The sequence below is a fragment of the Chiloscyllium plagiosum genome, chromosome 38 (genome assembly GCF_004010195.1).
Source record: "Chiloscyllium plagiosum isolate BGI_BamShark_2017 chromosome 38, ASM401019v2, whole genome shotgun sequence".
Lineage (NCBI taxonomy): Eukaryota > Metazoa > Chordata > Chondrichthyes > Orectolobiformes > Hemiscylliidae > Chiloscyllium > Chiloscyllium plagiosum.
The window spans coordinates 11,113,882-11,131,720 of NC_057747.1; the positions used below are offsets into that span (position 1 = coordinate 11,113,882).

Sequence of the window (17,839 nt, forward strand, 5' to 3'; positions counted from 1 at the left end):
ATGATGCGATGTATATGGAGGTTGGTGGGGTGGAAGGTGAGCACCAGGGGGGTCCGTCCTTGTCGCGGTTGGAGGGGTGGGTTTGAGGGTGGAGGTGCGGGACGTGGATGAGATGCGTTGGAGGGCATCTTCAACCATGTGGGAGGGGAAATTGTGGTCTCTAAAAAAGGAGGCCATCTATTGTGTTCTGTGGTGGAACTGGTCCTCCTGGAAGCAGATGCGGCAGAGGTGCAGGAATTGACAACACAGGATAGCATTTTTGCAGGAGGTAGGGTGGGCGGAGGTGTAATCTAGGTAGTTGTGGGAGTCAGTGGGTTTGTAAAAAATGTTAGTGTTGAGTCATTCATCGCTGATGGAGATGGAAAGGACCAGGAAGGGGAGGGAGGTGTCTGAGATGGTCCAGGTGAATTTAAGGTCGGGATGGAATGTGTTGGTGAAGTTCATGAACTGTTCAGCTTCCTCGTGAGAGCACGAGGTGGTGCCGATACAGTCGTCAATGTAGTGGAGGAAGAGTTGGGGAGTGATGCCGGTGTAACTTCGGAAGATGGACTGTTCTACGTAGCCGAAAAAGAGACAGGCATAGCTGGGGCCCATACGGGTGCCCATGGCTACCCCTTTCGTCTGGAGGAAGTGGGAGTTTCGAAGGAGAAATTGTTGAGGATGAGGACCAGTTCAGCCAAACGAATGAGAGTGTCAGTGGAAGGGTACTGGTGGGGACATCAGGAGAGGAAAGAACAGAGGGCTTGGAGGCCCTGGTCTTGGCAGATGGAGGTGATGAGGGACTGGATATCCATGGTGAAGATGAGGCGTTGGGGGCCGAGGAAACGGAAGTCTTGGAGGAGGTGGAGGGCATGGGTGGTGTCCCGATCGAATGTGGGGAGTTCCTGGACTGGGGGGACAGGACAGTATCGATGTAAGTGGAGATGAATTTTGTGGGGCGGGAGCAGGCTGAGACAATGGGTCTGCTGGGGTGGTCAGGCTTGTGGATGTTGGGTAGGAGGTAGAATCGGGCGGTGTGGGTTCTCAAACTATGAGGTTAGAAGCTGTGGGTGGGAGATCCCCTGAGGTGATGAGGTTGTGTATAGTCTGGGAGATGATGGTTTGGTGATGGGGGGCTAAGGTCATGGTGGAGGGGGCGGTAGGATGAGGTGTTCTGGATTTGGTGCCTGGCTTCAGCAGTTTAGAGGTGAGTGCACCAAACTACCGTTTGTGTGGCACAAATGTTACTTGCCACTTGTCAGCCCAAGCTTGGATAGTGTCCTGACCTTGTTGCATTTGAACATGGACTGCTTCAGAATCTGAGGAGTTGTGAATGGGGCTGAACTTTGAGCAATTATTGGCAAACATCTCCATTTCTGACCTTATGTTGGAGGGAAGGTCATTGATGAAGCAGCTGAAGATGGTTGGGCCTTGGACACTACCCTGAGGGGCAATTGCAGAGATGTCCTGGAGCTGAGATGACTGACCCTCCACAACCACAACTATCTTCCTCTGTACCAGGTATGACTACAACCTATGAAGAGTTTGCCTCCTAATCCCCATTGATTCCAGTCTTGCTCGGGTTCTTTAACGCTACACTTGGTCAAATGTGACCTTGATATCAAGGGCTGTCACTCTCACCTCCCCTCTGGAATTCAGTTCTTTTGTCCATGTTTGAATTAAGGCTGTAATGAGGTCAGGAGCCGAGTGGCGCTGGCAGAAGCCAAACTGGGTGTCACTGAGCAAGTGCTGATTGAGAGCACTGTAGATGGCACCTTCCATCACTTTACTATATTTTACTTATTTACAACTTTAGTATGAGCCCAGCCATTTAGATGGGCCACTGAATGTGTCCATAATAGTGAGCTGTGTTATCCAGATCTAGGCTCTTGCTTTATGAGAATAACATAAGCATTTACGCATTAGGTAAAGATACCCTACTGGAAGCAAGGCCCAATTTATGTAGTCTCCTTCCTGGAAATGTTTGAAGTGAAACTTAAACCCATTCCCACAAATGCTGGATGAAAATCTGCAAACCAGAACATTCCAAGACCTCTTGGGTTGATTTTCTGGTTTTGTAAGTTGCTGCCAAGTATTGCCCCCCCCCCCCCACCCCCAAGATCTGTGCACAGAGGCACAGATTAGAGGGAGTATTAGTTAAGATCCAGGAGCTGTGAATTATGTCCCACTTCCCCTTTAGCAGCACAGGAACAGGAGGCAGACGTTAATGAAGGGACCTCAAGTTTAATTTATTCCATAAATAGCTGATCTGTACCTTAGCTCCCTCTATCTGCATTTGTTAGATCCCCGAAGACACTTACCAAACAAAATCAGCAACCTCAGTTGTACAGAAGCATATCATCAAAGGCCAACCTCTTGGGCAGGCCAATGTCAAAATTTCACAACCTGGGGGGGGCTGAGTCATTCTCCCTTTCATCACAGTATACTCAGGATACATATACTGTCCTGTCACTACATACCTCTTGAGTTAAATCCGGATCTCCTAGTTCAGAGGAAGGGTCACTACTACTGTACCATCATAGCCCTTGTTTTGTTGTTTGTATTTTTTTCTCTAATCTACCTGATCAATGGTGTGGTTACACAGCTCTGGAACAGATGGGACTTGAACCCAGGCCTCCTGGCTCAGAGGAAGGGATACCACCATGACACCACAAGAGCCCTTGTTTTGCTTTATGCACTTAGCATGGGAAGTGGAGACAGGTGTAATCTATTCAGATCTTGGAGACTCCTCAGCCTTTGAATAAGATCTTGCACCTCAACATCACGCTCCCACACTGCCACCTTATCCCTTAACGTCCAGCAATCTATCAATCCGATTTCTAAATCTGTTCACTGAGCATCAGCAGCGCTCTGGGATAGAGCTCTGCAAAGGTCCACAATTGTCTGAGTGGAGATGCTGCTCCTCATCTCAGTCCAGAACTACCAACTTCTTCACTAGCAATCATGACGCCTCAGTCTAGTCTCTCCAGGCAAAAGAAACAGCCTCCCTGCATTTACCCTTTCAAATACCTCAGAATTTAAATGTTTCATTGAGATCACCTCTCATTTTAGGGAGCCTAGAACCAAGGGTCATAGTTGAAAGACACAGGGTAAATTGTTTTGCTGGGTCCACTGTTTATCATCATTTATATAAATGGTTTGTATGTGAATCTAGGATGAATAGTTAGTAAGGTTGCAGATGACACCAAAATTGGAGATGTAGTGGACAGCGAAGAAGGTTCTGTCAAACTACAACAGGACTTTGATCAGCTGGGCCAAGGAGTGGCAGATTAAGTTTTAGATAAATGTGAGGTGTTGCATTTTGGTAAGGCAAATCAGGACAGGACTTATACTGTTAATAGTAGGGTCCTGGGGAGTGTTGCCAAAGAGACCTTGGGGTACAGGCTCATAGTTCCTCGAAAGTGAGTCGCAGGTAGATAGGATAATGAAGAAAGAATTGGTACACTTGCCTTTATTGGTCAGTGCATTGAGTATAGGAGTTGGGAGGTCGTGTTGTGCCTGTACAGGACATTGGTTAGGCCACTGTTGGAGTGTTGCATGCAATCCTCGTCTCCCTGCTATAGGATGGATATTGGGAAATTTGAAATGATTCAAAAAAGATTTACAAGGATATTGCCAGGGTTGGAGGGTGACACTATACGGAGAGACTGAATAAGCTGGGGCTGTTTTCCCTGGAGCATCAGAGGCAGAGGGGTGACCTTATAGAGGTTCATAAAATTATGAGGGGCATGGATAGGATAAATTGACAAAGTCTTTTCCCTGGGGTGGGGGAGTCCAGAACTAGAGAGCATAGGTTTAGGGTGAGAGGGGAAAGATTTAAAAGTGGTAATGTTTTCATGCAGGGGGTGGTGTGTGTGTGTGTGTGGAATGAGCTGCCAGAGGAAGTGGTGGGGGCTGGCACAATTACAATATTTAAGAGGCATCTGGATGGGTATATGAATAGGAAAGGTTTAGAGGGTTTTGGACCAAATGCTGGCAAACAGGATTCGATTAGTTTAAGATATCTGGTCGACTGAGTTGGATTGAGGGGTCTGTTTCCATGCTGTACATCTCTATGACTCTATGAAGAGAACTTTCTTTACTCAGAGTCATGAGCCATGAAATTTTCTGCCTCAGGAAACAGCTGAGGTTAAAGCATTGTACAATTTCAAGGCAATCAAAATGCGTGGGGAAAGTGGGAACAGAGTACTGAGTAATATAATACTGAATGATGGAGCAACTCGAAGGGCCAAATGGCCTAATCCTGCTCCTATTTTCTACTTCTATGTCTTATGTCTGAAACGTCAGAAAATACAGGCTGATTCTGCTCAACCTCATTCCCCACACCCCCCACCCACTTTCACAGAACAACAGAACACTTGTGGTGCAGTGGTAGTTTCCCTACCTCTGGGCAAGAATGCCCAGTCTCGCCTGCTCCAGGGATGTGTCACAACACATCTGAACAAATTGATTGAAAATATCCATCATGCAGCATGGCCTGGCAAGATGACAACAGACAGGAGACAATCCCAGGTATCCTACAAGTGTCCGTTCCCTGAAGACCCTGAGATTCACTCTCCCACGTGGGCACGCAGAAGATTGCTGTCAGACTCTGGGGTGCCTTGAGTGGCTTTAGGAACCCACAGTGTGAACAACAGAACCCTTGTAGTCGGGGTCATAGTGTCAGAACATGGAAACAGGCCCTTCAACCCAACTTGTCCTTGCCATCCAATTAATCTAACCCCATTTGTCTGCATTTCATCCATATCCCTCCGTACCTATCACATCCAAGTACATATCCAAATGTTTCTTAAATCACAAAATTGTACTTACCTTCACTACCTCTGGCAGCCTGTTCCAGACACGCATCACCCTCGGTGTAGACAAAAGTGCCCTCCTGCACCTTTTTACATCTCTCCCCTCTCACCTTAAACCTATGACCTCTAGTTTTAGACTCCGCTACCGTGGGGAAAAAGGCTATCTACCTTTTTTATGATTCTCATGATTTCATAGTTAAAAACCACACAACACCAAGTTAGCGTTCAACAGGTTTATTTGGAAGCTTCCAAGTAAACCTGTTGGACTATAACCTGGTGTTGAATGTTTTTTTAATTTTTTACACCCCAGTCCAACAGCGGCACCTCCAAATCATGATTTTGTAGACCCCTATAATGTCATCCCTCAATCTCCTATGCTGCATGGAAAAAAGCTCCGGCCTATCCAGTCTTTCCTTATAACTTGAATCTTCCAGTCCAGGTAACATCCTAGTAAATCTTTTCTGCACTCTTTCTAGTTTAAATATCCTCTTTGTGTTTGGGCGACCAAAACTGCATGCAAAAATGTGGCCTTACTAACATCTTATACAGCTGCAACATTTCAACTCCTTTACTCAATGGTCTGATCGATGAAAACAAGCATGCTGAAGGCCTTCAAATGCATGCTATTTATTTGTGAGCCCTTGTGCTACTGCAGAAAGTTCATCTAGAACTTGCTGATACTCAGGGCAGAAACCAAACAGAAATCTCCAGATCCTCATTTGCAAATGAGACATCAGGTACTGAAGGAACCTGGTATTGCAACTGGATCGTTCCATTGGATGTTTTGGGTTCTCTGTCATGTTATTATTTCTCCAAAAATACAGAAAATGTGTCTTTAAATCCTGCAAGTGAGGTACATTGCAAAAACACAAAGTCACTTCATTTTATTATTCAACATGATTGCAAATCCTGGCATTACATCAGAAATCAACTTCTAATTTTTATTCTCATAGCTAGCATTTCATTATGAAACTTTACACAGGGACATCTCACACGTGCGTAATTCAAGTAATCTGCTAGGTATTTGAATTTCCTAATACACTAAAGATACAACTGCTGACATTATTAAACCAGATAAGGTTATGGGCTTGAGCAATTTCCAGGCTGCTCCATGAATGAAGCAGTATTTCTCCAGAATGGTGCTTAATTAAAAATGTTATTTTAATGGACAACTTCTGTCCATTTTACATGAGGTTCTTTCTTTATCTATCCAGGTTGCTACCTGCAGTCAAGAAGGCAAGATCAATGACCACTAAGAGGCACTAAAGACTGCCCCACTTGGCTCCTTTCTATGTATTTCTCACTGAGAAGGCAGAGGAAAGGAGCAGGACACAACCTGACCCACGTCAATTCTTGCTCAGTAGCAATGGTAGTTAGCACAACACATGTACATGTATACAGAGTACCTACAGACCATGACTACTGTTAGGTGAGGCTCACTTTCCACACACTCTCACAAACATTCTCAGCAGCACAATTATGGCCTCTCTCTTTTTCTCTCTCTCTCACACGATACAACCATGGACAGGCCCACAGCGCAACCATAACAGCCACTGTGGATGTAACAGCAAGTCAGAGGCTACTGCAGAGAGTAACACCTCCTGACTCTCTGAAGCCTGTCCACCATCTATAGTGGCACAAGTCAGGAGTGTGATGGAATACTCCCCACTTGCCTGGATGGGGACAACTCCAGCAACACTCAAGAAGCTCCACACCATCTCGGACAAAGCAGCCGCTTGTTTGGCATCACATCCACCACCTTCAACATTCGCCAACAGTCCCAAGAGCATTTCACCACCGACTTTGCACCAACTTGCAACCCTTTACCTCTGGTTCTTAGAATGTGGGAAAACCACCAGCTGTGTGGTTCCTTCAAACCACACACTGTCCTTTATCGTTGTTCCTTCACTGCCACATTCAAAATCCAACAGCTCCTGTCTAACCATGGCATAGTGGTAATGTGACTCAAATCTCACCAAGGCAGCTGGTGAAATTTAAAATTGGCCAATCTGGAATTAAGGCAAGTTGCAGAAATGGTAACTGTGTCAACCTGTATCAATTGTTGTAAAATGTAACATCCTTTAAGGAAGGAAATCTGCTGTCCTTATTGGCCTGGCCTACACGTGACTCCAGAACCATGTGGGTGAATCCTAATTGCCCTCTGAGCTGGCCTAGCAGGTCACTCAGCTCAAGGGCAATGAAAGATGGGTGACAAAATGTTGGTTTTATCAGTGATGCCCATATCTGTGAGAAGAAAGACAGTCTTTTTCCATTTATTCATTCAACTCACCATCCCCTTCCCCTCACTTAATGTATATATTGTTTCTAAGATAGTAAAACATCACAAGAACATTTATCAAAAAAATCTTAACATTTGATATATTCACTTACACACACACTAGCATGCACTCAAATTTGCTTGCCTACTCCTTCACTCACTTGTTAACACAGAAAATAATTACTTCCCAAAAAAAGATAATTAATTCAAGCCTTAGTCTAAGTTTCCACCCATTAAATTATTTTACACTCTTACAAATGCACATGCATCCTTCTTCTCCCCCTTTAGTCTTTCAGTGACTCAGGAAGAGGAGGTGTCCTAGGCCTCAGGCTTCATCTTTCCCCGTTTTGATCCTAGTGCAATGAAACGATAGAAGGTGCAGTTTGACAGCGCAGGTCCAAAATCTGCGTATTCCTCCTCGACGTGGGGGCAGTGACTGAGAAACTGGCCCAATGTGCTCAACTTGTGCACATGGTTTGGCGGATCAAGTTCCTGTCGATTGATAGAGTGGGGATAAGATAGCCCAGCTCCCTGTAGTCTCAGGCTGCCTGTGCCATACAGGTTTATATACAAGAAAGGCATCCAGCAACCAGGTCTCAAGTCTCGTTGAAGTCACAAATAAGCTTGATTGTTCATTAAACATTGTTCGGTCGCGTGTTTCCTGCAGCTCTTCCAGCTGGAGCTCATTGATCCTGGTTTTCTGAGAAAAGGATTTTGGCGTAGACTGTAGTGGGACCCTGGGAGTTTGCTGTCGTTGGGTTGCTTGGGGCACTTGGTTGTGTTGGCACCAATTCCAACTCGGCATATGTCAGACTGTCTTCCACAATTCGTGGCTGAGGCAAGAGAAAAACAAACACACTCAAATAATTTTTTTCTGATTTTTAAAAAAGCCTACAGCATAGGTATAAAGATAATTGAAGAAAGAATCAAAGGGAGGAATGAAGAGAAACTTCCAGCAAACTGTTATGATCTGGAACGCACTGTCTGAAAAGAAAAGAGAACGTGACAGAAGCAGGAACATTCAAAAGGAATCTGCCTTCGTATTTATCATGAATAATCCAGGTAGGATCTTTAACATTAATAATAGTGGCATAGAGTATTGATGAAGCAAGTTATGCTAAACATTTCTAATTTGCTGTATGGCCTCAGCTGGGATAGTGTGATTGATTCTGGTCACAACACTGAGAAGGATCACAGAATTACAGAATCCCTACCATGCAGATAGAGGCCATTTGAGTCTACGCCAACCCTCTGAAGAGCATTCTACCAGATTCCATCCCCAAATTTCCCATGGCCAATCCACCTAACCTGCACAAACCTAGAGGCTACGGGGCAATTTAGCATGGTCAATGTTAACCTGCACAAACCTAGACACTATGGGGCAATTTAGCATGGCCAACTCACCCAGCCTGCACAAACCTAGACACTATGGGGCAATTTAGCATGGCCAACTCACCCAACCTGCACAAACCTAGACACTATGGGGAAATTTAGCATGGCCGATCCACCTAACCTGCACACCTTAGGACTGTGGGAGGAGACTGGAGCAAAGCCAGACAGAGACTAGGGAAGAACATTACATTTTTTACATTACATTACAGTGTGGAAACAGGCCCTTCAGCCCAACAAGTCCACACCGACCCGCCGAAGCGTAACCCACCCATACCCTTACATTTACCCCTTACCTAACACTATGGACAATTTAGCATGGCCAATTCACCTAACCTGCACATCTTTGGACTGTGGGAGGAAACCGGAGCACCCGGAGGAAACACGCAGACACAGGGAGAACGTGCAAACTCCACACAGTCAGTCACCTGAGGCGGGAATTGAACCCGGGTCTCTGGCGCTGTGAGGCAGCAGTGCTAACCACTGTGCCACCGTGCCACTCAAAGAGTGTCAAAATGTTGCAGAGAATGCAAAGGAGAATGATAGAGGGATGGGGAACTTCTGCTTTGAGGAGGGAACACAGAAACTGAGCTTTTTCTCCTTTCACCAGACAAGGTTAAGAGGCCATTTTTATACAGATGTTCAAAATTAAGAAGACTTTTGTTTGTGTAGAAAGGGAAGATGTTTTTATTGGAAGGAGGGTCAGAATTGAGAGGATATAGAATGAGGGCAATTGACTGTGGAAGCACAATGGTGAGAAGAATTATTTGAAATTGCTGATCATGGGGATGCTGTCTGAATGGGCGATGGAAGGAAATTCAACAACAACTTTCAAAGGGAACCTGGAGAGCTAGTTCATGGAAATGGGCCATTCAGCCCATCCAGTCCACAACAAATTCTTTACCACCCAGAGGACTGTTAAGGCTCTCATTAAGTATATTCAAGAATGAGATAGAGGGACTTTTAATCAGTGAGGGAATCAAGGGTGGTGGGGAAAAGGCAGAAACGTGGAGATGAGGATTATCAGATCAGCCTTGAATGGTGGAGCACTCAATGGGCTGAATGGCCTACTTCTGCCACTACATCTTGAAGTCTTAATTAGTTTGGACACTCTCCAAAGCATCAACAGAAGCATAATGAGCCAAATAGCCCCCTCCTGCATTGGAAGTATCTAGCAAGTGATAACTAATGGGGAAACACCAGCACCCCATTCTTAGGATCCAGTATTTGGAAGTGGATTTCTCTGGAGAACCCTCGAGACTCTATGTCAAGTGAATCTTCTCCGATTGCTTTTTTTTGGATGCTGTTGCACAACAAATTAACTAAAATAAGTCCATCTCGGAGGCACATGCACCAGGAAGATCCGGGCTTTAATCTTTGGTGACATCGTGTTTGCTGATCTCAGACAGACCTTGGTACACAAATCACAATTTGGATTATGAATGCCTGGGATACAGAGGGCAACCATCAACCAGATTTCCTGCTCCCCAGACACTACACAGTGACTTTTAATGGAATTGCATGGGATAGATTTTGACTTGAAGATACTGGACACCAAACAATACACCTTGGAAGGCAATGGCCTAGTGTTATTATCGGTAGACTATTAGTTTGGAGGCCCAGGTTCAAATCCTACCACAGCCAATGATGGGATTTAAATTGAATAAAAACCTGAAATTAAAAGTCTCATGATGACCATGAATCCATTGTCAGAAAAACCCATCTAGTTCACTAATCCCCTTTAGTGAAGGAAACTGCCATACTTACCTGGTCTGGCCTACATGTGACTCCAGATCCACAGCAATGTGGTTGACTCTTATCTGCCCTCGAGGTAACAGTGCTGGCTTAGCCAGTAACATCCTCACCCCATAAATGAATTAAAAAACAATAGGGATACCAATACATTTACAGCACTGCACAAATTCAAAGTCATGGCTCAATAGTGGGACGTCATATGACACAATTATTCATTTTCAAGGTGCCCGCTCTGATGGATTCAGACCATGGTAAAGAAGTCACCATCCAACAAGAGTAAAAAGAGATGGGAATAAAATCATACACTTAGGACCAAAAGAATTCTATTTCCATATCGTCATGAATGTACTAAAATGTGTTAAAACACTTCACAATATTATCCTAAACAGAATGACTCCGAGCCACATATGGATCAAATAACCAAAAACTTGGCAAGAGTTAAGTTTCAAGCAGTGTCTTTAAAGAGGAAAGTACAGTTACAGTAATATTGAAAGTAACCTTCAATCAGTGTGTACTGGATTCTGAGCCTCCAGGAAAGCCTTGTGACAGATTTGTGTGTGTGGGTGTCTTTGGTAAAATGATAAGTGTCCTGTGAAACATGGAGTTCAATTATACTAATCTGAGCCAGGGCCACAGGGTGGCCATTATAATTAACACTGAAAATCACAGCGGGTCAGACACCATCCGTTGCGGGAGGGGGGAAAGAGAGAGAGAGAGAGAAAACTAAAGTTCTGATGAAGATTCATCTTGACTCAAAATGTTATCTTGCTCTCTCTCCATGGATGTTGTCTGACATGGATGTGATCTCCAGCATTTGTTGTTTTCAGTGCAGATTCCAGCATCTGCAGTAATTTGCTCCTATAATTAGTACTGAAGCTATGGAGGGGTGAAACTGCCCCTGCTGACTGCTGTCCCCTGTGTGCATGTAGCGAGGGAGACAAACTGGAAAAAGGAGACATCTTTGATAACATATTACGTTCAATTCTGGTCGCCAGATTACAGGAAGAACATGGAGGCTTTGGAGAGGGTGCAGAAGAGGTTTACCAGGATGCTGCCTGGATTAGAGGGTATGAGCTATAAGGAGAGGCTAGAAAATCTCAGGTCATTTTCTCTGGAGCAGCAGAGGCTGGGGGAGACTTGATAGAAAATCAATAAAGTTAGGAGTGGCATAGATAGAGTTGGCGGTCAGAATCTTTTTCCCCCAGAGTTCAAATGTCTAATACTAGGGGGCATGCATTTAAGGTAAGAGGGGAAAGTTCAAAGGAGGTGGGAGGAGCAAGTTAACTTTACACAGAGTCTGGAACACACTGCCAGGGTGATGGTGAAGGAAGATAAAATAGGAGTGTTTAAGGGACTTTTAGATAAGCACATGAATATGCAAGGAATGGAGGGATATGGACCAAGGGCAGGCAGAAGGGATTAGTTTAATTTGGCGCCATGCTCAGCACAACACTGTGGGCCGAAGGGCCTGTTCCTGTGCTGTGTTGGTCTATGTCCAACATGACTGAATTTGGATAGGCTAACAGTGATGTGGAGAGACAAGGGTTATTCAGAATGGAGACTCAATGTTCATTTTTAGAAAATGATTCTTTCTTTTGAGGATCAATTCCATGGATGTACGGAAAATCAAAGAATATCTTGGTGTGATGGCTTGTAAAAGGAGTAAGAATGAAAGGGCAGAGGTTTGAGGTTTTCAAAACCACGAGTAGGCCGGATAGAAGAGATAGGGAGAAGTTGTTCCCACCTGTAAAAGGAACAAGAACCATAGGGATTTCAAATGATGTGCAAATGAAGCAAAGATGATGTGTGAAAAGAAAACATATTCACTCAGTAAGTAGTTCGGGTATGGAATGCACTGCCCAAAAATGTGGTGGAGACAGAGTCAATTGAGGCACTCAAGATTCTATTGGATGGCTACTTGGATAGAAATAGTGTGCAAGTATATGGAGAGAAAGATCAGCACGGGGCAATCACGCTTATTTGAAGAGATGGCACAACCGAATGGTCTCCTTTTGCATTGTAATTGACCACAGCACACAAAGTATGGGCGCTGGGAAACTAACTACAATGACGGAGTGTCTGGAGTCTTTAGAGACATCTGGTTCTAGCCAAAATTCTTTTCAGGATGGATTCAAAAACGACAGAGGTTCTAAGCTTAGTATGACACGATAGAACAGAAGCACGCCCTTCAGCCTGGTTGTTCAGCTACCCGTAAATCCTTGCACTACACCATTGACAGATGATAAGGATGGGACGGTCTCCTGATTAACCACAACCCCATGTTGTAGCAGCAAGACAACAGCCTCCCTGTTTTGTAGACTATATGCAGGTTCTTGCCAGTGGTTGTGTTCCATGGCATGTGTCACTATGAGGAACTAGCAGAAGAAAATGATGATATTGCTGCTTCTGTTCCAGCCTCTTCTTAAATGCATCTCACCTCACTGAATAAAGGGGTTTCTTCTGAATTCCTTATTCTATCTTATATTTACAGCTGCTACTTTTGGAGTCTCCCATGACTATCCCATTGAATCCTTACATAGTTATGAAGAACATGGGTCAGCTCACATTCTTTATTCTACAGAAAAAAAAGTCAACTCCTGTCCTGTCCATCCAGAGGAATATGTCCCCTAATGTCCAAATGATCCATTTATAAATGAGGCTTTAAGGAGAGCGCAAATCCAAAACTCCAGATGAAGTTTGATTCATTCAAATAGATGATAACTTCCGGATGTACCGCAGTGTTTAAAGCTTTCTAGTATGATGCCCACCTACAATTTGGGATGCTGTCACTTGAATACTCTCCCAGAAATGCTAGGGGCTGTCAACAGTGGGATCCCACCTTATGCACCAATATTCTGAAATACTTGCAAATGTTACAATGGGGGCTGTCGACAAACAACAATTGAGATTACATCTGGGAAGAATGCTTATCAAATGAATTTTTCTTTGAACTCACCTAACAAACACGTCCTTAGCTCAGCTCAGACAAGCCTAATCACAGGTTGCAAAGATCCAAAGGGGATTAGGGTAATTACAGTTTTGGGAGACTTGCCTCTTGGTGAGAGATGAACAGACTTTGTCAGAAGCTCCACCGCCCCCCACTACAGTTCAAAAGACAAACTATGAATGCAGGAGTAAGTGATCCAGGACTGAAGTAAAGCAAGTGGGACTGAAATAAAACAAAGATAGAAAGCTTATTCGAAATGCTAGAATCAAAATACAGCGCAGAGTCCAGAAGGTTGGTGTTGTGATGCAGTGGGTAATGTCCCTGCCTCTCAGCCAAAGGTTCTGAGTTCACATCTCACTCCAGGATGTGCTCATAGCAAAGGTGGACAGGTTTGTAAATCCTTCCAACATGCACCATTGGCAGGCAGAAGAGATTCCTGGTCATCTATGGGATGGAAGGAAATTGCAGCCTCAATCATCAGCATTATCCATAGCTCCAAACAATTATCCATTTGTTATCACAGCTTAGAATCCTTGGGATGTTGGGGGAGGCAGGGGTGGGGAAGGGGGGGGGCGTGGGGGCACATGGTATTGGTTCAGTTCATAGATATAAAAGCAGAGAGCTTGGTCTTAGTGGATCTGCCTATGGTGGAGATTGTGGCTGTGTGTCAGACCTGCCTTCTCGCAGAGAACTGGAGAAGTCCAGGGGAATGGAGAGAGAGGAACAGAAAGCTCTTCCCAATCTGACTGGCAGTCCTGTAGTCCCACATACACAAAACAGCCATTGGACTTCAAGGAAGTCCAGAGATCCTGGATGGGCACAGCTGGGACACCCCATGTAAAATGGAGCCACGGAATCCCTACAGTGTGGAAGCAGACCATTCAGCCAATCGAGATCATACTGACCCTCTGAAGAGCATCCCACCCAGATCTACCCCATCCCTATAACCCTGCATTTCCTCTGCCTAAACCACCTAGCCTGCACATCTTTGGAGTGTGGGAGGAAACCAGCACTTCCAATGGAAACCCACGCAGACACAGGGAGACTGTGTGGAGTTTGCACAGTGGCCTGAGGATGAAATCAAACCCAGGTCCCTGGTGCTATGAGACAGCAGTGCTAACCACTGAGCCACCGTGCTGACAGGAGTGGAGGATGAGTTCTGGAGGCTGGGGAGATGGGCATATAGAGGGTTGGATGGTGTCATATACAAGACCCCTCCAAAAAAAGGAGATAGCCTCTTTGTGCCCAACCACAGTGAGAGTACTGAAAGCTGTCTGGTTGTTCATCATGGTGTCACCTTGGCAATGGCAGAATGAGGTTTTTGTGAGGCCGTGAATTCTTCCACCAAACAGACACCTTGGGCTGATGTGAAATTCTGCCTAACACTGTATCAAACCCCACCCCCACCCCACCCCGCCCAGCCCCACTCCAACCCACCTCCACTCCACCCTTCATCATGGGTAGGATGGCAAGGAGGTGGAGGTGGCTGCTTGTCTTATTTAACAGGCCCTTTCCAACCAATATGGACTTCAAATACCCTGGCAGGGATCCCCAGAGTATAGAGAGACTCACCCCAAGGACTTTGTACTTTTAGTTAAGTTAATTCACAAAACAAAACTGAATGTTGTTCATAGTAAATACGGCAGTCTACTTGAAAAGGACACAGGGTACAATCATCCATCAATATTCCAATAGTGTCTATTAATAGTGAAACTGCAATTTGTACTTGGACCACGGCAGAGAGTTAATCAGCAAATGCAACGTTAGCAATACATTTCAAAAAGTTTAGAATACAATAGCAGGAACACACTGCTGAGGTTGTTTAAGGTTCTGGTCAGACCGCATTTGGGATATTGTGAGCAGTTTCAGGCTCTGCATCGATGGAAGGATGTGCTGTCCTGAAGGAGGGGTCCAGAGGAGATATACAAGAATGATCCTGGGGATGAAGGGCTTGTTGTATGAGGAGTGGCTGAGGATTCTGGATCTAGACTCAATGGAGTTTAGAAGGACAAGGGAGGATTTCATTGAAACTTACAAAATATTGAGAGACCTGGATAGAGTGGATGTAGAGGTGTTTCCACCAGTAGGAGAGGCTACGATCGGAAGGAACAGCCTCAGAATAAAGGGACATCCCTTTAGTATCGTGATAAGGAGTCATTTCTTCATCTAAAAGGTGGTGTACCTGTGGAACTCATTGTGGGGGACTATTCGTTGAGTGGCTTTAAGGCATAGATAGATAGGCTCTTGATTAGTAAGGGGATCATAAGTTAGAGGGAGAAGGTATGAGAATGGGGTTGAGAAACATATCAGCCAAGATTGAATGCAGGACAGAGACAAAAAAATTGCAGACGTTAGAATCCAAAGCAGGCAGGGAGGAGGCTGGAAGAACACAGCAAGTCAGGCAGGATCAGGAGGTGGAGAAGTTGACGTTTTGGGTGTAACCCTTCTTCAGGGCTGAGGGTGGGGATAGGGGGAGCTGCAGATAAATGGGGTGGCGGCGCCAGGGTAGTGAAGTGGAGAAAGGTGAGACAGGTAGACGGTACGACTTGGTTGGTCAATGGGAGGAATGAATCCCATTGGTAGGGAGGAGGAGTGGAAGGGAGGGGGAGGGGTTAGGAAGGGAGTCAGGTGATGGGGAGGGAGGTTATTTGAAATTGGAGAACTCAATGTTGAGTCCTCCAGGCTGCCCTGGTGGAAGATGAGGAGTTGTTCATCCAATTTGCGGTTTGGTTCGTTGTGGCAGTGGAAGAGGCCAAGAATGGTCATGTTGGAAGGAGCAGACTTGATGAGCTGAATGGCCTAATTCTGCTCCTATATCTTATGGTCCAAGTACAAATTGCAGTTTCACTATTAATAGACACTATTGGAATATTGATGGATGATTGTACCCTGTGGTCCTCAATGGAGACACGCTGCCAATACAGTCTGCTGGAAGAATCCATTGGCTCTCAGTAATATTGGAGAGTAGATTACATTGTCTGCAATTCAATCAGCTTCTGTGTTGAAATAAAGACTCTTGTATCATTGCCAATTCCAAACAATTCCTTTTCAGAACTTCAAACCTCCTTCATAGGGTAGGATAAAAGGTTGGCACAACATCGAGGGCCGAAGGGCCTGTACTGTCCTATGTTCTATTTTCTACATTCATCTCTGTATTAACTTCCTTCAACACTCTCCCTTCTCCCAACTCCCTACAACTTACGCAAATTCAAAACTGTAAACAAATTGCTGGAGAAATCCAGCAGGTCTGGCAGGATTTGTGGAGGGAGAAACAGTGTTAATGTTTCAAGTCCAATAGAACTATTCTTCAAAACTGTTCAGGCAAGGACTCATATTGAACTCAAAACTTCAATTCTGTTTCTGAGCAGATGCTGCCAGTTTTATGGGAACTCTAGATTGCCAGTGTCTGCATACTTTGCTTTTATTGAGGATTTAAAAGCACAAGTTTAGAACCACTTAAAATCGCTTAGCATCTCTCTCTCTCTCTCTCTCTCTCTCTATTTTAAACGTCTGTGGCATTTGGCAAACTTCATTATTAATATACATGCCCTTTTTTTCAAGTCCCTCTGTGGCCTCTACCCTCATTACCGCTGTCACTTCCTCCCACTCTATAACTTTCCAAGCCCTCTGTGCTCCTCCAACTCAGACCTCCTGCACATTTGGTCATCTATCCAAATACCTGGTTTGATGTCCAATTTTAGTCATTACCCCACTGTGTAGAGTTGGAGGACATTTTGCAAATCTTTAAAAAGTGTTACTTAAATGTGGGTGGATCTTTTTGTGGGGAGGGAGAGGGGGAGGGCAAGGGAGGGACAACCATCTCAACATCCTATCTCAGCAGAGGTTCCCAAAAGCACATCAAGTGACAGCTTTGCGGAATTATTTAACCATCAGTTTTTTTGAATAAATACAATCTTGGCTTCACAAGTTAAATGCAATAATTGAAAAACTATGCGAGGAAAGAATGATTTGGAAGCTTTTTGATCCTTACTCCTCCTCAAAGTGGCTGAAAATAATAAGAAAATTCTGTGACGTGCCACAAACTCTCGAAAAACAAAACAAAATCCAGCTGATGCTAGAAGTCCCAGACAAAAAACAGAAAGCATTAGCAACACTCAGCAGGCCCAGCAGCATCTGGACGGACAGGCATAGTGAATATTTGAAGCCATACAGTTTAAAGTAGAGTCATATTTGACTTGAAATTTTAACTTTGTGTTTCCAATGTTTGTTTTTACTCCACACCTTCTCGGGATGTTAATTTTTCCAAACTTAGTTCTACATCTTTGTATTTTAGACAGTTTTCCTTCAGGAAGTTTGTTGATTGCACCCAGACATGATTCTTCCTCCATTGATACGACTGACTAGAGGTCCAATTTTTAAAACAAAATTAATTACCCTCTTTAGAGATGTTATTACATGCCTCTGGGCCAAGCAGGACTTGTACCTGCATCTCTCAGGTCATGGAGTAGCTCAGGGGTTAGCACTGCTGCCTGACAGCACTAGGCACCAGGGTTCAGTTCCATCCTTGGTGACTGTGTGGAGTTTGCACATTCTCCCAGTGTCTGTGTGGGCTTCCCCTTGGGTGCTTTAGTTTCCTCTTAACGATGTGCAGGCTATGTAGATTAGCTAGGGGAAATTCAGGGTTACTGGAATGGTAGGGAGGGGTGGATCTGG

General features: G+C 44.7%; 1 protein-coding gene and 1 long non-coding RNA gene across 2 annotated transcripts in view; one reads left to right on the forward strand and one right to left on the reverse strand.

Annotated features, from left to right (window-relative positions):
• The first annotated feature begins 5,652 nt into the window (after positions 1-5,652).
• On the forward strand, positions 5,653-15,188 carry LOC122541817. The gene is made up of 3 exons (XR_006309681.1): positions 5,653-5,919; positions 6,750-6,751; positions 15,179-15,188. It is a non-coding gene; the product is annotated as an uncharacterized LOC122541817 (long non-coding RNA).
• The window catches only part of vstm4a (V-set and transmembrane domain containing 4a), a 66,191-nt gene continuing 54,841 nt past the window's right edge, over positions 6,490-17,839 (reverse strand). The window contains exon 9 of the mRNA XM_043678832.1: positions 6,490-7,907. Within this exon, the coding sequence (XP_043534767.1) occupies positions 7,758-7,907 (150 nt within the window). The 3' untranslated portion in view covers positions 6,490-7,757. The remainder of the gene's footprint in view (positions 7,908-17,839) is intronic.